Source organism: Trachypithecus francoisi, unplaced genomic scaffold (assembly GCF_009764315.1).
Source record: "Trachypithecus francoisi isolate TF-2019V2 unplaced genomic scaffold, Tfra_2.0 Contig01579, whole genome shotgun sequence".
NCBI lineage: Eukaryota > Metazoa > Chordata > Mammalia > Primates > Cercopithecidae > Trachypithecus > Trachypithecus francoisi.
The window spans coordinates 7,063,821-7,087,513 of record NW_022681442.1 but is presented as its reverse complement, the minus strand read 5'-3'; the positions used below and the strand labels follow the sequence as shown (position 1 = coordinate 7,087,513).

The 23,693-nt window shown below is 42.5% G+C and overlaps 1 protein-coding gene and 1 long non-coding RNA gene across 6 annotated transcripts; one reads left to right on the top strand and one right to left on the bottom strand.

Moving 5' to 3' along the window:
• Window positions 1–20: 20 nt before the first annotated feature.
• OAT (ornithine aminotransferase) lies at window positions 21–23,693 on the bottom strand. 5 transcript variants are annotated; one of them, XM_033179911.1, is made up of 13 exons: window positions 23,590–23,676; window positions 20,031–20,223; window positions 19,100–19,186; window positions 17,257–17,463; window positions 16,342–16,567; window positions 12,427–12,651; window positions 12,229–12,324; window positions 9,141–9,268; window positions 7,489–7,611; window positions 6,719–6,847; window positions 5,532–5,645; window positions 4,647–4,791; window positions 21–824 (listed from the first exon to the last, which is right to left on the bottom strand). In XM_033179911.1, exons 5-13 carry the CDS (start codon window positions 16,538–16,540, stop codon window positions 664–666), a joined length of 1,320 nt encoding a protein of 439 aa, XP_033035802.1. In that variant the 5' UTR covers window positions 16,541–16,567; window positions 17,257–17,463; window positions 19,100–19,186; window positions 20,031–20,223; window positions 23,590–23,676; the 3' UTR covers window positions 21–663. The 5 variants fall into 5 exon arrangements, with proteins under 5 accessions (XP_033035802.1, XP_033035794.1, XP_033035785.1 ...); XM_033179903.1 differs by lacking the exon at window positions 20,031–20,223 and having other exon boundaries at window positions 23,590–23,683; XM_033179894.1 differs by lacking the exon at window positions 17,257–17,463.
• On the top strand, window positions 1,192–10,047 carry LOC117065289. Its single transcript, XR_004429873.1, has 2 exons — window positions 1,192–1,543; window positions 9,994–10,047. It is a non-coding gene; the product is annotated as an uncharacterized LOC117065289 (long non-coding RNA).

The window sequence follows — 23,693 nt, the reverse complement described above, 5'->3', positions numbered from 1 at the left end:
TTAATACTCATCACAAAACAGACATCTGAAATATAAGCTTTATTTTAAATTTAAAGAAATATTGAAAATAAACATTTTTTACAAATTATAATCAAGCACTCAAAACAATTTAGGAATGTTAAACACTAATTCTTAATTCAAAATAATGACATCCATAGAATACAACCCTGGTGTTGGCCAATATGAAGTTCACTTAATGTTAGTATTTTATATACACTTAACCATTAATCCTTCCTAAAATTCAATAATAATGATTTCATTTTATAAGGTGAAGCCTTTTATGTAATACCCCAGAGATAACTTTTTCAAATATAAAACACTTATACCACTGAGGAAATTATAAAAACATATATAAATTATACTGAAGAACTTGATTTAGAGGCTGTCTGTATATAGATGCATTTCACTCAGAAAGTACACATTCACATCAAAACACTTTCACTGAATATATATGCCATTACATTCTCTTAGTTACGTTACAAAGCAAATGGCAGGGCCAGAAACGTTGTTCTATTATGTATCAACTGAAAAAAACATATATTCAAAAAAAAAAGTTTTTGAAGACTCATGGGAGTGGAATGTGCCCGCATTAAGAACAAAGCTTTTACAAGACCACCTGTCTCCAGCTGGCTCCCAGAGACCACTGAAAACAGCTGGCTACCCTCAGAAAGACAAGATGGTCTTGTTAATAATTTCAATGGACTCTCGAAGCTCATCCTCCTTGATCACCAACGGAGGGGCAAACCTGATAATGTCACCATGGGTTGGCTTGGCCAGAAGTCCATTATCTCGAAGTCGTAGACACACCTTCCAAGCATCACAATCTAAAGAAAAATAGTAAAACATACATGCTCAAAGATAAATGTTTAAACATCCCTTGTCATATGTATGGGCAAAGTGCAGTCTGGCAAAACAAAATTCCCAGAACTTGCTCAAATAAAGGAAGCTTGGGCTGGGAGTGGTGGCTTACACCTGTAATCCCAGCACTTTGGGAGACTGGGGCGAGCAGATCACAAGGTCAAGAGATCAACACCATCCTGGCCAACATGATGAAACCCCGTCTCTACTAAAAATACAAAAATTAGCTGGGTGTCATGGCGCGCACCTGTAGTCTCAGCTACTCGGGAGACTGAGGCAGGAGAATCGCTTGAACCCAGGAGGTGGAGGTTGCAGTGAGCAGAGATCGCGCCACTGCACTCCAGCCTGGTGACAGAGCAAGACACCATCTTAAAAAAAATTTAAAAAAACAAAAAAGGAAGGGAAGCTTGGAGTTGCAAGCTTGGTTTATTTTTACTCCTAAAAATGAAGTTACTTTTCACTTTTCAGCAAGCACATAACTAGGTTTGAATGATATGATTAGCATATCATAGTGTTTCATAAATGAAAAAGATCAGGCCAAAAAAAAAAAGACAAACAAAAGTGCTAAGGCTGCTGTATTAATCACACAAGGAACTAATGCAAAAGAACTTGGGTATGGGCTGGGCATGGTGGCTCACACCTGTAATCCCAGCACTTTGGGAGGCCGAGGTGGGCAGATCACGAGGTCAAGAGATCGAGACCATCCTGGTCAACATGGTGAAACCCCACCTCTACTAAAAATACAAAAATTAGCTGGGCGTGGTGGCACACGCCTGTAGTCCCAGCTACTCAGGAGGCTGAGGCAGGAGAATCGCTTGAACTCAGGAGTGGAGGTCACAGTGAGCCAAGATCACGCCACTGCACTCCAGCCTGGCGACAGACACTCGAGCCCCACAGAGCGAGACTCTGTCTCAAAAAATAAATAAACAAAATAATAAAATTTTAAAAAAGAAAAAAAGGAACTTTGATATGATACAGATGATTAACATAAAATAGGCAATACTCAAAACCCAGTGAACACTACACGTTCTGAAAAGGGACTCGCTTCCTGAGCTCAAGATTTTATGGCAACGATTCTCAACCTGGCTACACATCAGAATCACCTTAAAGGCTATTGCTAACGCCCGTGCCCCACCCCGGATGCGTCAAATCAGAATCCCTGGGGTAAGGCCAGGCTTTGACTCATTTTTTTAAAAAGCTCCCCAGGTGATTCTTTAAGTGCAGCCAAGGTTGGGAGGTTGGAATCGTTGCTTTAAAAGGAAGAGTTATCACAAGAAAATCCAGCAAGGAACACTTAAGGGTTACAAAGAATGTACTAAAACACCCAATTAAGTGACAGCCAACATTACTTTTATTATTGACACCATCACTGTCACTCATGTCATTATTACTGCTGCTCCTATAACCTCTACTGACACAAAGCATGAAAGTGAGGGAGGGAAGGATAGCAAAGAGGACACTTTCTAGTCCAGTCTCACCAACAAAAATACTTGAACTCTCTAAATACTGCCTGACTAACTTAAGGCAGAAAAACAAATGTCTTAAAGGAACAAGAGTCAAATTGGTTAAATGTGCCTTCATTTAGAAAAGAGCTATATTTTTTATACTCTTAATGTAATTATAAATCAGACAATAATCTATCTAAAAGGCTTGGTCATTATGTCAGTCAACAGTTTCAAACAGAACCAACAACCAATTAAAATCCCAAGTGTGGCTGGGCACGGTAGCTCATGCCTGTCATCTCAGCACTTTGGGAAGCCGAGGCGGGCAGATCATGAGGTCAGGAGATCGAGACCATACTGACCAACATGGTGAAACCCCACCTCTACTAAAAATACAAAAACTACCTGGGCATGATGGCATGTGCCTATAATACCAGCTACTTGGGAGGCTGAGGCAGGAGAATCGCTTGAACCAGGGCACTGGAGGTTGCAGTAAGCCGAGATGGCACCATTACACTCCAGCCTGGCGACAGAGCAAGACTCCATCTTAAAAAAAAAAAAAAAAAACAAGTGTAGCTGGGCATGGTGGCTCACACCTGTAATCCCAGCACTTTGGGAGGCCGAGGTGGGCAGATCACGAGGTCAAGAGATCGAGACCATCCTGGTCAACATGGTGAAACCCCACCTCTACTAAAAATACAAAAATTAGCTGGGCGTGGTGGCACACGCCTGTAGTCCCAGCTACTCAGGAGGCTGAGGCAGGAGAATCGCTTGAACTCAGGAGTGGAGGTCACAGTGAGCCAAGATCACGCCACTGCACTCCAGCCTGGCGACAGACACTCGAGCCCCACAGAGCGAGACTCTGTCTCAAAAAATAAATAAACAAAATAAATAAAATTTTAAAAAAGAAAAAAAGGAACTTTGATATGATACAGATGATTAACATAAAATAGGCAATACTCAAAACCCAGTGAACACTACACGTTCTGAAAAGGGACTCGCTTCCTGAGCTCAAGATTTTATGGCAACGATTCTCAACCTGGCTACACATCAGAATCACCTTAAAGGCTATTGCTAACGCCCGTGCCCCACCCCGGATGCGTCAAATCAGAATCCCTGGGGTAAGGCCAGGCTTTGACTCATTTTTTTAAAAAGCTCCCCAGGTGATTCTTTAAGTGCAGCCAAGGTTGGGAGGTTGGAATCGTTGCTTTAAAAGGAAGAGTTATCACAAGAAAATCCAGCAAGGAACACTTAAGGGTTACAAAGAATGTACTAAAACACCCAATTAAGTGACAGCCAACATTACTTTTATTATTGACACCATCACTGTCACTCATGTCATTATTACTGCTGCTCCTATAACCTCTACTGACACAAAGCATGAAAGTGAGGGAGGGAAGGATAGCAAAGAGGACACTTTCTAGTCCAGTCTCACCAACAAAAATACTTGAACTCTCTAAATACTGCCTGACTAACTTAAGGCAGAAAAACAAATGTCTTAAAGGAACAAGAGTCAAATTGGTTAAATGTGCCTTCATTTAGAAAAGAGCTATATTTTTTATACTCTTAATGTAATTATAAATCAGACAATAATCTATCTAAAAGGCTTGGTCATTATGTCAGTCAACAGTTTCAAACAGAACCAACAACCAATTAAAATCCCAAGTGTGGCTGGGCACGGTAGCTCATGCCTGTCATCTCAGCACTTTGGGAAGCCGAGGCGGGCAGATCATGAGGTCAGGAGATCGAGACCATACTGACCAACATGGTGAAACCCCACCTCTACTAAAAATACAAAAACTACCTGGGCATGATGGCATGTGCCTATAATACCAGCTACTTGGGAGGCTGAGGCAGGAGAATCGCTTGAACCAGGGCACTGGAGGTTGCAGTAAGCCGAGATGGCACCATTACACTCCAGCCTGGCGACAGAGCAAGACTCCATCTTAAAAAAAAAAAAAAAAAACAAGTGTAGCTGGGCATGGTGGCTCACACCTGTAATCCCAGCACTTTGGGAGGCCCAGGCAAGCGGATCACAAGGTCAGGAGTTCGAGATCAGCCCGGCCAATATGGTGAAACCCCGTCTCTATTAAAAATACAAAAATTAGCCGGGCGTGGTGACATGCACCTGTAATCAATCCCAGCTACTCAAGAGGCTGAGGCAGAGAACTGCTTGAACTCAGGAGGCAGAGGCTGCAGTGAGCCAAGATCGCACCACTGCACTCCAGCCTGGAAGACAGAGCAAGACTCCATCTCGAAAAATAAATAAATAAATAAAATAAAATACCAAGTGTATTTTAGGTCTTTCTAAAAAAATTATCTTGAGTAAATGTTTTATCTCCATACCTTTGGTTTCTTTAATAACAATAGCATTTAACAATCCTTTTCCTCTTACGGCAGTTACAACATCAGAAGGTAGCTTCATGAGTTCATTTCTCAAGATAATGCCCAATTTTTCTGCATTTTCAGCAAGGTTTTCTTCTTTTAAAACCTACATTTAAAAAGAAAATTATATAAATGTTAAGACTGTCCTTTCTGTTGTTGTTCTTTGGATGACAACGGGGACTGTAAGGACAGGAAACACAAGATTCAAGACCAGAGGAACTTAACTTTCATTGCTATTTTTCAAAGCCTGTATTAATTTCTAATTAAACATACACTAGCTCAGAGCCCTGCCTTTGTCACAAATCTATTGCCAATCATTCATGGCAAAATAAGGATTAAAGATTATTTAATCCAACTCACATACTGTCATTAATTGAATACGTCAATGGCGAAAATGTAATTCTTAAACTGCAATAGTTTCTTCCCCTCCACAAAGATCTATCCTCAGAGATTACATAATAATTGCATGCCTTCAGCAGGCACTTAAAAAAAATCAGTCTGAAAACATTATGAATACACTTAAAAGAAGACTTGCTTGCTAAGCAAAAAGACGGGGCTGGTAGGTGCGTCACAGTTGAGAGTTCTGTGAGGGCCAGCCAGGGCCAAAGAACCCAAAGCACCAGGTGTCTGTGAACTCAGGAAGCCCACAAAGGAAATCCAGTCTACTAGGCCAAGTTTAAATTACTTTTTGAGAATATCTTGTTCCTAAAATTTTTCCTCTGTACTTCATGTTTTCTAATATTTGGCATTCTTATTGAATGTCTTATTATACCAGCGGGCCCGAATTAAAAATCACTTCAACATTGCTTTAAAGAATAGACACTGTGTGGCTGTATCAGTTTTTACCTCAAGGGCTGCGATGGCCACTCGGCAGCCTAGTGGATTGCCACCATATGTGGATCCATGCTCCCCTGGTTTAATGGTCAGCATTATGTCATCATCACATAGCACTGCCGACACCTGAAAGACGGTCAATTCACCACGTTATTTGTCAGCACTAAGCATTCTACTAAGCATTCTTATCCCCAGAGTCTCGCTGTCACCCAGGTTGGAGTGCAGTGGCGTGATCTCAGCTCACTGCAATCTCTGCCTCCCAGACTCAAGCAATTCTCCTGCCTCAGCCTTCCAAGTAGCTGGGATTACACACGCCCACCACCACACCACACACGCAACTTTTTTTTTTTTTTTGTAGTTTTAGTAGAGATGTGGTTTCACCAAGTTGGCCAGGCTGGTCTCGAACTCATGACCTCAGGTGATCTGCCTGCCTCAGCCTCCCAAAGTGCTGGGATTCCAGGCGTGAGCCACTGCACCCGGCCAAGAAGCTGATACTTAATGACTTCAACAAGAGTTTACATCAGCCAGCCTAAAACTACTGGCAACAAACTAAGTCATACCCTAAAACATTACAAATACTTCAGGTACAAATGGCACAAAACAATATACTTTTGCAACTAAAAGAGAAAAGCTATTTCTGCAATGATGTAATTTCACAATTCCTTCCAATGTCGAGATGAAATGCTTTGTTTAAATGCTTAAAAAACAAAGCTGAGCAATTCTTTTTAGCAAAAGTTTTGTCTATTCAGCAAAACCATCTATACTTCAGAGACCTCTGATGCAGTAACAATTACTGGCTCTGAAAGGCAAACCCAAGACATGAACTACAACAAACATTAATTTTTTCAGTTTCTATGTTCACCAGTCATGGTTTTAAACAATTAGTAATATGCCATGCTTCTGAACACTGGAGAAAAGGACAGGAGTCTACAGGAGTCCTCTGAGGGTAAATTGTTTCCACCCAAATCCAGTGTCATAGCAAATTCCAAGGCACACTCCATTCTTCAGGCAGTAAGTAAGTGGGTCACACACTGGTACCTTAAATGTTTTTATTACAGATATTCCAAGTGGCCTACAGCACACTTGGTAAAATCAAACCATCTGAAAGGCATTATTGTCACAATCAGCTGATGTATAAATACTTTAGGGGTATATTTTACAAGAGTAGGAAATGGAAAGAGGGGGGACATGAAACTTACAGGGTATAAGCCCCCAGAAAGGGCCTTTCCAAGGAGGACTATATCAGGTCTGACATTTTCATAATCAACAGCCAGCCATCTACCAGTTCTGGCCAATCCTGTCTGTATTTCGTCAGCAATAAACAGAACCTATTGGGGAAAAAAACTTAACTCCATTAGTGATCATTTTCATTTCCACAGGGAAAATAGCCATCTTTATTTCACTGTCCCCCTACCAACAATAAATGTGTAATTCTGATGTGCCCTCAGATTTGTAAAAATGTTTTAACTACACACACAATTTCAAGACTATTCTATGAGAATCTTGTAGACTCACCAACTATTTCCTTTGTCAGGCCCCTATCTCCCTAGAGGCCCATTCTGCCCTGCTCTACATAGTGAAAAGGTGCTGATGCAAAGCTGAGGGTTTTGTATGGCTTTTCTGGACATAACTACCCTCTGGGAACAAATTAATTTATTTGTTTATTCCACAAACATTTAATATGTGACAAGAACTCTCAAATGGTAAACAAAATACACTACTATCAGCCCTGGGAGAAAGGGCTTGGGGGGGCTCACAGTGAAAGGCTCTTGGAGCAGCGAGGAAGGAAACGCTGTTAAGGCCAAATCTGCAGCTCTGCACAGGGCCCAGGACAAGGCCAGAGACAGGAAAAAGTCGTTTCTAAGCACTAGAAAGTACTTAAGCTCTTAGAATGCCATCGCCCTCTAGTGGAAAGTAATTTAAGGGCAGGAGCCCATTCAGTCTTATCACAAACAGTAAACGTGACAACCTGGTGCCTGGTGCAGAGCTCTCGCACTCCCATCAGGTAACCTGGATCTGGAACAACAACGCCTGCTTCACCCTGAATTGGTTCTACCATGAACGCAGCCACATTTGGATCCTGAAGAGCACGCTACAAAAGAAATAGGAATAGGTTTTAATAATCTTCTTTCTACCACACTTGGAAATCTGAAAGCACACACCACACATATTTTCTATGAAGTATGCAAAACAAGTTTTTGCACTAACATAAATTCTGACTTCACAAGAATTTGAAGTGGAAGACTTCAAATTCACTGCCATTCAATTATCAGAAGCTCCAAACACTTCACCTTTAAGTTACACTAGCCTACATTTCCTTTTTTGCCTCATTCTGTTGCCCAGGCTGGAGTATAGCGGCACAAACAGGGCCCACTAAAGTCTCAAACTCCTGGGCTCAAGGTGAACCTCCTGCCTCAGCCTCCCAAGTAGCTGCACACCATGCCCAGCTAATTTTTTATTTATTTTGGCTTTTTTTTTTTTTTTTTTTGGAGATGGAGTCTCACTCTGTCACCCAAGCTGAAGCACAGCAGCACGATCTTGGCTTACTGCAGCCTCTGTGTCCTGGGTTCCAGCAATTCTTATGCCTCAGCCTCCCAAGTAGCTGGGATTACAGGCACATACCACCACACCTAGCTAAATTTTTTTGTATTTTTAGTAGAGACAGGGTTTCACCATGTTGGCCAGACTGGTCTCAACTCCTGACCTCAAGCAATCTGCCTGCCTTGGCCTCCCAAAGTGCTGGGATTACAGGCGTGAGCCACCGTGCCTGACCTTGATTTTTAAATTTTTTTGTGGAGACAGGCTCTCCCTATGCTGCCCAGGCTGGTCTTGAACTCCTAAACACAAGTGCTCCTCCAGCCCTGGCCTCCCAAAGCACTGGGATTACAGGCATGTACCACCATGCCCAGCCTGTTTTCTAATATATAAATGTAGTATAAATTAAATCTGGCTGGGCACAGCGGTTCATGCCTGTCACCCCAGCACCTTGGGAGGCCAAGGTGAGCAGATCACTTGAAGTCAAGTGTTCGAGACCAGCCTGGCCAACAGGGTGAAACCATGTCTCTAAAGCAAATAGAAAAGTGAGTTGGGTGTGGTGGTGTGTGCCTGTGGTCCCAGCTACTTGGGAGGCTGAGGCAGGAGGATTACTTGAACGCAGGAGGTGGAGTTTGCAGTGAGACGAGATTGTGCCACTGTACTTCAGCCTGGGCGATAGAGTGAGACTCTGTCTCAAAAAAAGAAATTAATTACTTAAATTAAATCTAAAGTAAATAGCTTTTTAAAGCCAACTTAAGGCTTTCTTTAAAAGTCTTCCACTTCATAATTTTAAAAAGCTAGCTAAAAACAGAAATTTTACCTAGCAAGTAAGCAGGTATACCCAAGTTAATTGTTATGAAGGACACACATCTAAAGTAGCTGGCGGGCTGTACAGAGTAGATCACAGAACTCAGCTTTCTCTGCGTTGGAAACTAATTGCTCGCTACTGAGAACAAGTCTGAAATCGTGGCCTAACTTAAGTGAGATAAATTTGCATTACTGTCATATAATGTATTTCGAATTCATATATTCAACAGCTTTAATTTTATTCACAATGAGCTAAGCACCATGACGCTAGTGAAATACCTCCAGTGCAGGCAGATCATTATAGGGAATGATGTCGAATCCCGGCATAAATGGTCCAAAACCATCGTAACTGGTCGCATCTGTGGAACTGGAGATAGCAGACAAAGTCCTACCCCAAAAGTTTCCAGCTAGAAAGGAGAAACAAACAGCGATTATTTCAAAGAAACCCAAAATTCAATAAGCGCTATCTCCACAAAACACCACAAGAAGTTTGACTCAAAAAATAAATCAAGGGCTTGCTTTAGTGCACCTTCAGTGGGCTTTCAATTGTTAAAACAAAGTCTGATATTAAACACCATGGCTCCTATGACACAAGACCACTAGGTCTGGCCTTGTAATTCCTATTTTAGTCTTTTCTCTCTACTGAGCCTCTTGACCGGAATATATAGACCCTGAAGATAGATAACTTACTTTTCTTTCAATAATCCCCAACCCAGTAACAAGCCCTAACAATTGAGGTAATTGAGGTCTTCAATGCATGTTTTCTAGAGAAGGTGCATTTATGATACTGATACGAGAAAGAGAATATCCTTCACAGACAATTAGCAGTTTTCCTTTCAAAACTCCAATACTGCAGGCTAACAACACAATGCATTTCCAATTTCATTTGGAGAAAAGATCTTCAAGCAATCCAAACACGTTTCCATTTTGCCTTCCTTGATATTATAATCCTTTATGATGCTAAATGACAGAGGTTTCCCTTTCTTCTGGAACATTTTTTATCCATTAATAAAGGTGACTGAGGATCTACTATGTGAGGCATTGTTTTAGATGTTGGGGAATAGGCCGGGCATATTGGCTCACGTATGTAATCCCTGCACTTTGGGAGGCCGAGGTGGGCAGATTACCTGAGGTCAGGAGTTCAAGACCAGCCTGGCCAACATGGTGAAACCCCATCTCTACTAAATATACAAAAATTAGCCAGGCACAGTGGTGCACACCTGTAGTCCCAGCTACTCAGGAGGCTAAGACATGAGAATCGCTTGAAACCAGGAAGCAGAGGTTGCTGTGAGCTGAGATCGCACCACTGCACTCCAACCTGGGTAATAGAGCAAGACTCTGTCTCAAAAAATAAAAATAATAATAATAATAAAGATGTTGGGGAAGCCAGGTGCGATGGCTCACGCCTATAATCCCAGCATTTTGGGAGGCCGAAGCAGGCGGATCACCTGAGGTCAGGAGTTCAAGACCAGCCTGGCTAACATGGCAAAACTCTGTCTGTACTAAAAATACAAAAATTAGCTGGGTGTGGTAGTGGGCACCTGTAATCCCAGCTACTCAGGAGGCTAAGGCAGGAGAATTGCTTGAACCCTGGAGGCGGAGGTTACAGTCAGCCAAGATTGCGCATTGCACTCCAGACTGCAGACTAGGTGACAAGAGTGAAACTCCGTCTCAAAAAAAAAAAAAAAAATGTTGGGAAATAGATCAGGATCACAACTGGCAAGATTTCTGTCCTCAGGGAGCTTCCTTTCTAGTAGGGAAAAAACACCTAACATAAACCAGTAAAGCAAGTGAGCTGGATAGTTTCAGAGAGGGTTAAATTCAAGAAGGAAAGACACCATGTAAAATAACAGAGAGGTTGGGAGTTTGTGACATCATGAATGTTTTCATCTTCTTACCATCTCTGCCAGCAGCAACTCAATTAATCAGTGCTGGAATATAGTATTTTGGCTTCATCTTGTTTCTAATTACTATTCTTGCAAAGCGTCTTTCACCAGCATCCCTTACCTACAAGTAATCTCTTCTTTTACTTGTCCACAAACAATAGCACATTGATTTTGACTAGGTTTGTTTAAGAAGAAATGCACTGATTAGACCATAAGCCTATTTTCTTTCCCCTGCCTAGCCTCAGGAACCTCATCCTCGGTCACTTACCCTGCCGGTATAAGGGACTTACAGTTAGGGACAGTCTTCCTCTGCCTCTCCACCCCACTGACTCACCAGCTTCTTTCAATACTCAGGTGAAAACACCTTTGCACCCTTTGCTATTAAGAAAGAGACTGGACACAGTCTATAAGAATGAAAGTCACCAGAAACACCATTTTTGTTTGCAAGACACAGTTATGTTGTCCTACAATGAAAGCACAAGATTTTTAAATAGCAAGTTACAGAGTTTTGCAAAGATTTCTTCTTTGGGAATACCAATCTGTCCCCTCAAATACCAATTACCTCTGGCCTTCAGTTGAACTCTGGATTTTATTACATTATGGGGTTTATCATTTAACTGCATGTGTTCACATGGCAGAATATTTAATAATTTCAATGATCACAAGCATGAACTTTGACCATTATAGCGACAAATCTATACATACTTGTTTTTAAAAAAATAAAGCTTAAAAACCAAGTGAACATCATATAAAGAATCCAACAGTCAAACTACATCCACTCAATTAATTACTAGTCTCCCTAACCAAAATTCAAGTTATTTCTTTCAACCAGTCCCAGAAGCCTAACAAGGGCAACTCCAAGCCTCCTCTTTCCAACAGCTTCTAAGAGGAACATGGCATAACAGCACCTCCAATATCAAGATTCAAACCACAGTCTACATAGGCCATGGCCCCACACTAACTTCACCCAACCCCAGCACCCAACACAAACCCTCCACCAGTAAGACTATCTAATTAACTGAATAACTGCTATAAAGAAAATCTGACCAGGCAAATGAAAGGAATAGGGAGTTCAGAAAGAAAACCCATACATGAAGAAATAATCTCCAAGAAGAGGAAATCCCTCATTAATTGTTATGAAACATTCAGCAAATACGTACCATGTACTAGGCAAAACATATTACAAGTATTTCATCAGTAAATTAAAACAATAAATTATATATATAATGCTTTTATATATAAAATATATAAATACGTGTGTGTGTGTGTATATATATATTTTTTTTTTCTTTTTTTAATTTAGATAGAGACAGGGTCTCCCTATGTTGCTCAGAAGGCTGGTCTTCAACTCCTGGGCTCAAGGAATCCTCCTGTCTTGGCCTCCCAAAGTGCTAGGATTATAGACATGAGCCACCACGTCTGGCCACAGTAAATTATATTGTATGTTTCAATCACAGAAATTAATATTTAATTTCACATACCTGCAAAAACAATCTTTGCTTTGTATTTCTGAATGCCCTTCACGGTATAGCCCCACCTACGAGCTAGTTTACAGGCAGTCTCTCCAGCCTCCACTCCTATCAGGAGAGAAAAATGTTTGGATTTTTTAAAATGTTAAACTATCAAAAAATAAAAAGGTTATTTTTGAGGGTATTTAACAAAAAAAGGAAATGTTTTACCTGTATTCATAGGAAGAACTTTGTGGTAGTTGAAAAGTTTAGTAATATACTCCTCATATTCACCAAGTACGTCATTATAGAAAGCTCTAGATGTTAAGGTCAATTTGTCCACTTGACTCTTCAGAGCACTCACAATCTTGGGGTGACAATGCCCTTGGCTGACAGCACTGTAAGAACTCAGGAAGTCAAAATATTTTCTGCCTTCTACATCCCATAAGTAAATACCTAAATACATAAGAAAGGAAAATTATTTTAGACAATTACTATGTGGCATGAAGTCCAAAGATTAAGAGTGCTAGCAAGCCCGCTGAATGCCTACATATGAACCTCTATTTATATATTTGTAGTTATATATATATAGTTATAGTTATATGTAGTTATATATATATATGTAGTATTTATACATTTGTAGTTAAAGCTTGTTTTAGCTCAGGCATAATAAACTTTGATTTGTAAGGAATTATTAAGAATTGTATTTTGTCTGCCTGGCTTCAAAATACACATTTAACAAAAATAACACAAAAAGGTTATAAACTCTGGAGTAAAACCTTTACCTAATTCTAAGATTTGGGACCCAAAATTAGAATTTAAGAGGAGAAGTTAGGCCAGGAGCCATGGCTCACGCCTGTCATCCTAGCACTTTGGGAGACCAAGGCAGGGATCGCTTGAGCCCAGGAGTTCCAGATCAGCCTGGACAACACAGCAAAACCCCTGACTCTACAGAAAAATGCTGGGCATGGGTATGGTCCCAGTTACAGAGATTGAGGTGGGAGGATTGCTTGAGCCTGGGAGGTAGAGGATCCAGTGAGTTGAGATTGTGCCACTGCACTCCAGCCTGGGCACCAGAGCAAGATCCTGCCTATAAATAAAATAAAATAAATAAATAAAATTTTAAAATAAAAAAGCAGAAGTTATACATAACAGACAAAAATTATGAGAAATAGTCTATAATAACCCTTAGGATGGAAAAAAAAAAATTGTAAATCATGTGTCTGATAAGATCTAACTTCCAGAACTCTTACAACTCAATTTCAAAAGGACAAACAACCCCAATTTAAGAAATGAAGAAAGACTTGAATAGCTGTTTCTTCGAAGAAGATATACAAATGGCTAAGAAACACATGAAAAGATGTTCAACGTCACTAATCATTAGGAAAATGCAAGTTAAAACCACAATGAGATACCATCTCACACTCCCTGAGATGGTTATAATTAAAAAAACAAGTTTTGACAGGATCTGAAGAAATTGGCACTCTCATACATTGCTAGTGGGAAAGTAAAACAATGTTGCCGTGTCATGTAACATGAAACAGATTTTCCATAGTTCAAAAGAAGAGATGTCTATAACACTGGCACCAAATAAAATACAGGCAAATGACCAAAATGTGCGATACTCTTATATTGTCATTTTCTGGTACAAAGCTAAGTAATCCATTTTAGCTTTATTTGGTTAAGGCCGTTATTTATTCCAAATTGTAGATTAAATCACCCTTTGGCAACTATCACAGTAATCATTTATTCAGGCAAGAATCATTAGTGGATGCTAAAATTGTGCGTAAAAGTTCATGAGTAACTGGGTATTTACAGAGTTTTACACTCTGTCCCCACAAGATACTTAACACAAAGGGAAAGAAGACCAAGACAACCAAGAAGAATTGAGGAACTGTTCTGGGTTAAAGAAGACTAAACATGACAACTGAATGCAACTCATCGGAGGTTTTTCTTTTGTTACAAAAGAGAACAAACAACATCTGGATTAGGTCTCCAGACTCATGGTGCTGTACCAGTGTTAAGTTCTTGATTTTTACAACTACTCTATAGTTATAAAAGAGAAAGTCAGCTGGGCACAGTGGCTCACACCTGCAATCCCAGCACTGTGGGAGGCTGAGGCGGTAGGATCACTTGAGACCAGGAGTTCAAGATCCCCCTGGGCAACATGGCAAAATCTAATCTCTACAAAAAATAAGCCAGGCATGGTGGGGCACACCTGTGGTCCCAGCTACTTGGGAAGCTGAGGTGGGAAAATCACCTGAAGCCAGGAGTTCCAGGCTACAGTGAGCCATGATCGCACCACTGTACTCCAGCCTGGGCAACAGAATGAGACCCTATCTCTTTTTTTTTTTTTTTTTTTTTTTTTTTTTTTTTGAGACGGAGTCTTGCTCTTTCGCCCGGGCTGGAGTGCAGTGGCCGGATCTCAGCTCACTGCAAGCTCCGCCTCCGGGTTTTACGCCATTCTCCTGCCTCAGCCTCCGGAGTAGCTGGGACTACAGGCGCCCGCCACCTCGCCCGGCTAGTTTTTTGTATTTTTAGTAGACACGGGGTTTCACCGTGTTAGCCAGGATGGTCTCGATCTCCTGACCTCGTGATCCGCCCGTCTCGGCCTCCCAAAGTGCTGGGATTACAGGCTTGAGCCACCGCGCCCGGCCGAGACCCTATCTCAAAAAATCATTGTGTTTTAGGAAAGACACACTAAGTATCTATGGGTAAAGAAATGTCATGTGGCAGGGCGTGGTGTCTCATGCCTATGATCCCAGCACTTTGGGAGGCTGAGGCGGGTGGATCACCTGAGGTCAGGAGTTCAAGACCAGCCTAGCCAACATGATGAAATCCTGTCTCTACTAAAAATACAAAAATTAGCTGGACGTGGTGGTGTGGGCCTGTAGTCCCAGCTACTCAGGAGGCTGAGGCAGGAGAATCACTTGAACCCAAGAGGTAGAGGTTGCAGTGTGCCGAGATCATGCCATTGCACCACTCCAGCCTAAGCAACAAGAGTGAAACTTCTTATCAAAAAAAAAAAAGAGACGTCATGTATGGCCAGGCGTGGTGGTTCACACCTGTAATCCCAGCACTATGGGACGCCGAAGCGAGTGGATCACCTGAAGTCACAAGAGTTGGAGAGCAGCCTGGCTAACATGGTGAAACCCCATCTCTATTAAAAACACAAAAATCAGCCAGGTGTGGCAGCACGTGCCTATAATCCCAGCTACTTGGAGGCTGAGGTGTGATAATCGCTTGAACCCATGAGGCAGAATTTGCAGTGAGCCGAGATCGTGCCACTGCACTCCAGCCTGGGCGACAAAGCGACGCTCCATCTCAAAAAAAAAAAAAAGGGAGAGTCATGTCTGCAACTTCCTCTCAAAACAGGTCAGAAAACAATGTACAATATGCAGGCGTGGGAGGGGAGAAAAGAAGGGAGTGAACACACTAAGACCAAAGCAGTAAAACGCTAGCACTTGGAAAATCTGGGAGAAGAGTCAAAGAAAAATGTTAGTACTACTTGTTACAACGTTTCTTAAGTCTAAAATTACGCCAAAATAAAAGTTAAAAGGAAAAAATGACAGCAATATGAGCATACTTTCCTTATTTCTCTTGCATTCCCTCTTGGTAAGGTCCACATGACAAAGACAATGGTTCCTCTTTGAAGCCTCCATAGCACCTCACACAGCAGCACTAGACACTCAATCAATGAATTCACTGGTCGGGTGCAGTGGCTCACCCCTGTAATCCCAGCACTTTGGGAGGCCAAGGTGGGAGGATCACAGAGTCAGGAGTTCGAGACCAGCCTGGCCAACACGGTGAAACCCCATCTCTACTAAAAATACAAAAATTAGCCGGGTGTGGTGGCGCATGCCTATAGTCCCAGCTACTCAGGAGGCTGAGGCAGGAGAATCGCTTGAACCCGGGAGGCGGAGGTTTCAGTGAGCCCAGATTGTGCCACTGTACTCCAGACTGGGTGACAGAGTGAGATTCCATCTCAAAAAAAAACAAAACAAAACCAAAAAAGAAGAATTAATTGTGTCTGCAATACATACATTAAATACATCTAGAAAAATGTATATTGAGAAAATATGGAAGCAATTTTTTTTTATAAAAGGTTTCAAGAAAAGGGAAGAGACGGATTAATTTGAAACGTACCTTTTCCTCTCTCCACGGCTACAGGTAAAGGATGGTAGTTGTGTGCACCATACTTGTATTCCCTTTCAAAAATGTCTTCAGAGGTTGGAGGGCCTTGGACTGTTTTTTTAGTTGCAACAGATGTAGCAGAAGCCACTGAAGAATGAACTCCGCGACTAAGTACAGCAAACCTCTGCAAATGTGCTAGTTTGGAAAACATTGTGTCCTTCAAGCAGAAAAACCAGATCTGTCCAAAGAAAAGAGAATGCATTAAGAGTGAGAATCCTTAGCTTATGCCTATAATCTTAGCACTTTGGGGGGCTGAGGCCAGAGGATCACATGACCCCTGGAATTTGAGACCAGCCTGGGCAACACAGCAACACTCCATTACTACAAAAAATTGAAAAATTAGCTGGGTGTAGTGGTGTGCACCTGTAGTTCCAGCTACTTGGGAGACTGAGGTGGGAGGATTGCTTGAGCTTGGAAGTTGAGGCTGCAGTGAGCTGAGACTGTGCCACTGTACTCCAACCCAAGAGACAGAGTAAGGCCCAGTCTCAAGAATAAAAAAAAAATAGCCAGGCGCAGTAGCTCACATCTGTAATTCCAGCACCTCGGGAGGCCAAGACGGGAGGATTGCTTGAGCCAAGGAGTTAAAGACCAGCCTGGGCAACACAGTCTCTATAAAAGAAAAAAAAAAAGAGTGAGAACCTTGAGTCAGGTGTGATGGTTTGTGCCTGTAGCCCCCAGCTGCTCAGGAGGCTGAAGCAGGAGGATCACTTGAGCCCAAGAGTTTGAGGCCAGCCTGGGCAACAGAGTGATACCCTGTCAATCAGTCAATCAATCAACCAATCAGTAAGAGTAAGACTCTTTCCAGAGCTAATGAACTGTGTGTTGACTGAATACGTACTAAACACTAAGTATTTGCTAAGCACCTACCACAGTTCAATACCATCAGGCACGATGCTATGAGACAGCTACAACCGTAGGGCAGAGACCAGAGGCAGGGAGACCAAATCAGAGAAGACTGCCAGAGACTAGGCATGGGGCAGGAGACAGCGGGACTGACAACTCGTTTGTCCTTGCATATGGAGAGTGAAGCAATTAAGGTAGAATTTGGTTTCTACCAAAATAAAAGGGACCATCCTAAAATAAAAACAACAGGTGTAGAGAGGAAAAAGTTGACTTCTGGGGTATGGGAATTGCTTAACACCAAAGATCTAAAGATCTAAACTACAAAAAGTCAAATCTTTTTTTTTTTTTTTCAAGGGTGGGGAGGACAGGGTCTCTCTCTGTCATCCAGGCTGGAGTGCAGTGGTACGATGACGGTTCACTGCAGCTTCAATCTCCCTGGCTCAAGCAATTACCCGACCTCAGCCTCTCTAGTAGCTGGGACTACAGGCAGGCACCACCACACCCAGCTAATTTTTGTATTTTCCATAGAGATGGGGGTCTTGCCATGTTTCCCAGACTGGTCTTGAATTCCTGGGCTCAAGCAATCCGCCCACCACGGCCTCCCAAAGTTTTCGAATTAAAGGTGTGAGCCACTGTGCCCAGCCTAAAATCTTTTATTTAGCCACAAATATCTAAAACTTCTGTAGGTCAAATTTATCACAAATAAAGGTGAAAGGCAAAAAGACTAGGAAAAGAATGCTAACTTATAATAGCTTTAAAGTGTTCACAGTAAGTTGAATTAGACCAAACACATACATACATACATAAATACACACATACACACACACACACATATATATATACGAGATTCCCAAACAAAACAATCTATTCTGCTAGGATGGTTGTTTCTACAAAACTTATCCTCAAAAAACTGTAGCATAAAAGCTATTGTTGGCCGGGTGCAGTGGCTCATGCCTATAATCCCAGCACATTGGGAGGTCGAGGCAGGCGGATCACCTGAAGTCGGGAGTTTGAGACCAGCCTGACCAACATGGAGAAATCCCATCTCTACTGAAAATACAAAATTAGCCAGGCGTGGTGGTGCATGCCTGTAATCCCAGCTACTCAGGAGGCTGAGGCAGGAGGATCGCTTGAACCTGGGAGGCCGAGGCTGCAGTGAGCCAAGATTGCACCATTGCACTCCAGCCTGAGCAACAAGAGTGAAACTCTGTCTCAAAAAAAAAAAAAAAAAAGCTATTGTTAGCAAAAGGTAACTGAGAACTACAGAGTGTCAAACTACAAACTACAGTCTGTTACTTGTATGAGCATTAAAGTTTAAACATCACTGAGCAGGCTGGTGTTTACCCTGCTGCCCCATCACATAAGGCACAGTCAGGGCTACTCTCCCAGTCATCCCCAGCCCTAAAACCAGCCCCTCCACAAGGCTTCAGCACACCTCTTTGTACCCAATTTACCATTAAGCATCCTGATAAGCCATGAAGTAAAAACTAAACTATGAAAAAAACTAACAATTAAAAGGAAATTAGAGCATGTGCATAGGAATCACCTCTGGAAGGAAAAAAAAAAAAAAGCTTAAAGATAAATTCATGATTAGGAGAAAGTTGCCAAAAACTAGGCATACTTATTCTATCTATACTTACTTTCTAAAAGACTAGTTAATTCATGTTTCAACAGAAGTCTACCAATGACAAGTCAAACCATGTATAATCTCACAGCACTCTTGATTTGAGCTGCCAAATTAGCAAAACATAATACTTGGAGTTTGGCTTACTTCCCTTTAAACTTGGCACTACCCAGTAAATCCAGCATGTTCAGGAATTTGCAATTACTAAACAAAATCCAGCACTCCGGTTTGCCAAAGACTCACCGATTATTTTTTCTTCCCACGGTTCAGACCAGAATACAGATTTTTAACCCACAATCCAGGGACAGTCTGCAGAGAGTCCAAAATCTCCTGAAATAAAATGCAGAATTATATGCAGACTCATATTTTTCCAAGAAGAAGGTCCATAACTTTCATCAGACTTTATCTCAAAGGGGTGGGTACCAACAATCAAAAAAAAAGTGATGTAAGAATCATCAAACTGGAGGTAGCTGCTAGCAAAAATGTCTAATCGTACCATATACAGAACTCCCCCAAAATACTACTGCGAAGTCTAAAATACTCATGTATGATTTCCTTCTTGGGTTCTTTATGTTGTACTCAGTATGAATTGTTTGATCAACTAAAAAATTAGAACATTAATTTTTGCCTATCAAATTAGCAGTAAAACACTCAGGCAATACTTAGTGGTGCTCTAAACTGTAACAACTTTCTAGGACCAGGCACGGTGGCTCACACCTATTATCCCAGCACTTTGGGAGGCCAAGGCAGATCACTTGAGCCCAGGAGTTAAAGATCATGGGGAGACCCTGTCTCTATAAAAAATACGAAAATTAGCCAGGTGTGGCGGCGTGTACCTGTAGTACCAAGTACTCAGGAGACTAAGGTGGAAAGATCTCTTGAGCCCTGTGTTCTGGGCTGTAGTGAGTCACGATCTATGCCACCAGCACTCCAGCCTAGGCAATAAAGTGAGACCATGTCTCAAAATATATATATATCTTGAGATTATCTAAATTCAACATTCTTATTTTATATAAAAGTTATCTGCACAGCTAATTTCCAACAGAAATGGAATGAAAAATTCATTTACCTGTCAAGTGTCGGCAGTTTTATTAAAGAATAACTAGTGACAAAATAATAACATTCAAAACATTACTAATACTCATTCTCCAGGTTTTTGCTTCTTTTCACTTACAGATGGAGTCTCAGCTATGTTGCCCAAGTTGGCCTCAAACTCAAGGGATCCTTCTGCCTCAGCCTCAGGAGCAGGTGGGACCACAGGCGCACACCACTGGGTCAGCTATTCTTAAGGTTTTTAAGATGAAGTCTGGATATTTAATTCCACTGGGAAAGGTCAGAAACTGGATGCACCATGACGTATCAAAATCCTGTAAATGCATTTCTATTAAAGAACCTTCTGTGTTCAAGTTACTGTCCTTGGCACTGTATGAGAAATCTTACGGCAGAATTAAGATGGACTTAAAAATAGCCAACATCAACAATATCCTCTTCCCCAAAGGTTTCAAAACCAGGAGAATCAAGTGGAAAATACAGAGTTTGGAGGCTGGGATTTTAAATTCTGTCTGTGGTTCTTAAGAGTAACTCTGGGTGATGTTGTCAATCTTTCTGAGTTTCAATTTCCCCATTTGTAACATGAGGTTGAAGCGTTACTGAGGATTAAATGGGTTAATGTTATTGTGCCAAATCCAGCACAAAATGGCCACTCAGTTCCCTTTTGCCCTTAAAACTAGCCAGTTCCTGAAATATCAGAATCAACACTGCCATGATTTCTTTTTAAAACTGTTTAAAAACACACACACACACCATTTTTCAGTTGACAAAAAATTAGAAAACACAGACAAGAAAATTACCTGCAATTTTACAATTGCATGATAACCATTAACATTTGGTTATTTTTCTATGCATAATTAGCGTCCACATTAGCTTTTTTTTCACCCTTCCCTATAGAAGTTACTATTTAAGTCCCTCCTAAAGACTCCCTGGGACTGTGCAGACTTGTAACGGGTCCTAACACTTCAGGCCACTTGTTTTTATGCCTGTAAGTCTATACTCTAAGCTCCTTTAAAAAACAGTAAAATTCACTTTGCATTCCTAGAACCTAGCCCAGGTTGGGCATCCTGTGGGCCTTTGTCAAATAAATGAGGTCAGTCTTACTTAGGACTCCTGAGGGAGTCAAGGTAGCAAGTGATCAAGACTATGGGATCACCTATCCCTGACCAAGTTGAGTCTAACTCTAAGAGGGGGTGTTCACTGTCTGACCTCTTCTAGAATAACTCATCTCTTCATCAAGAGTTTACTTCATTAGATCTAATGGCCTTTAAAGGTCAAAATAATGTGTTCCAGGTTGCTATCATGCATCTACCTGAGGCCCATACTCAAGTCACGGAAATGAGAACAAATTGCTCTTGGCAAGCTAGAATTCTAACACTGAAGGTTTCATCCACATAATTAACAGAGTCCTTCAGGCTACCATTACTCTCTCCATCTAGCCCATCCATCTATGTCAGAACATACCTACAGCAGAATTTCCACAAAAGGCTGCATTTTGAAGTTAATTTAGCCTATACTCTTAAAAACTATTTTCTCACTCTAAGAGAATAGTCAAAGTCATCCAAAAGCCACTTAAAATATTCAACTTGAGGAGTCAATTTGTTCTTGCTAGTTTGACAAATATTTACTTTTCCTGAGGTAACCATTCACAAACACAGGCCTTTAAAAAAAAAAAAAAGTTCTACCAACAGAAGTCTCTTTTACGTAATCAGTATTCTGGCTAAAACTCAAGTCAAGTGCATCATTGGCAAACAACTAGTTTTACTACTCAGAAAGGATTGGGGTCAACTACAGCACATCCTCCACACACATCCAAATTCGGTGCTTTCATCGCTATTTGTAAATGTTTGAGATTTGACTGGTCCTCAAGAACTCACTAAAGGGCATAAAATATGCACACAAATAACTGTAATAAAGGCAAGCTATGGGGATAATACAAATTAAGACAGTTGCTTTGAAGAAAAAAATATCTTTTAAAAATGTTTACTATTTAAAGTTATACTGGGTTTTTCTTTGGGAGGGGGGATGCAAAACTAATCTTAAACACCACGAAAAACTGTAAACCCAAAACTATAAGTTTTTTTTGTTTGTTTGTTTGTTTGTTTTGAGATGGAGTCTGTTGCCCAGGCTGGAGTGCAGTGGCATGATCTCAACTCCCTGCAAGCTCTGCCTCCCGGATTCAAGCAATTCTCCTGCCTCAGTCTCCCAAGTAGCTGGGATTACAGGCGCGCACCACGATGTCTGGCTAATTTTTGTATTTTTAGTAGAGATGGGGTTTCACCATGTTGGCCAGGCTGGTCTCAAACTCCTGGCCTCAGGTGATCTGCCTGCCTGGGCCTCCCAAAGTACTGGGATTACACAGGTGTGAGCCACCGTGCCTGGCCAAAAATAAGCTTTTTAATTTAACTCTTGTTTTCATGAAAAGATTCATCTAAAGACAGAACCAGGATACTCTAATGAAAGGAGTCTATTGTGATTTCACATGGATAAGAGTGATGGATTACAATCTAAAGAACAGTTCCGGGGTTAACTGAAAGAACTAGCTTATCCACAGAAACTCTTCCAATCCCAGACGAAGAAATTTAGAATTTAGAAACTGAACATTAGTCATTTCTTAAGGTAAAGCCACTTCATTCCAAAGTCACTCTCTTTTCCCCCTTATCACCGTAATTTATCTAAGAGGTAAAACTGAACACCAAAAAGGTAAGATGTAGAGTGACAAAAGGAGACGGTGGGTCACAGGGCGAGTGCCCAGGTGACTTCGGGGCTCAGTCCTCTCACCAGCAAAGGGCGGACAATGACCCCTCCCGTCCGGCCCGGGAAGGCGACCGAGGAAAGGCACCCGTCAAGCCCATTTATTGATGCTCAGCAGGATTTGCAAAAAGCCCTCAAAGGGAGGTTTTCATGCTGAAAATCCTGTTGCCCCCATCCCCCACCATTTAATTAACCTGCACATTACTGCAAGGAAGGTTCTGCTTCCGCAATTTTCTTTATTTCGACAGAAGCTGGAGAAAAAAAAAATCACAGGCTGGAAGAGGGGAGCGATGGCCAGGCCGATCTGCAGGGCGCAGAAGCAGGCCAGGAGGACCCTGCCCTCCAAGGCTGCATCAGCGCCCCCGCCGCGTGACCAGGGCCACCTGTTTACTGCACAGCTCCCCCGTCCCCAGAACGCAGCCTCCCTGCTTACCCCAGGAACCGAGAGTGCCCAAAGGCCTCCCTCCCCGGAACCCCGGGGCGCCTCGGGGTCTCCGGGCCGGGTGAGCCGAGTCCTGGCCTCCACAGGCCGCGAGCGCAGGGGGCGGCGGCTCCGCCTGGTCTGGCAGGCGGAGCTGCCACATCCTCAGCCTCTCCCTGCCTCCCGCCCCACCCGCCCGCCCGCCTGTCGGCCGCTCTGGGCTGGAGCCAGTACTCAGGCCTGCAAGCCGTGGGGCGCCACGCCCCTGCCACCTGAAGATGCGCGCCTGCCGGCGACTCCAGGGCGCCTGGGTCCGAGCCGCCCGCAGAGTAAACCGGCCGCGCAAGCGACACTCGTTCCCCGGCCGAGGCCCAGCGCGTCCCCTCAGCCAGCATCCCCAGAACCCCGGCCGCGGCCACTCCGAGCCCGCCCGCCTCCCCCGCCGCCGCCAGCGAACCCCGGCCAGGGCCCAAGCCAGAGCCCCAAGACTGCGGTGCCCGGGCGGTACCTGACGGCGCCTGAGTACGACCCCGGACACGCGGCGTCTACGAAGCGCAGCTGCGACGCCAGCGCGTCACTGCAACTTAAAGGCTGATTCCGTCCCGCCCCCAA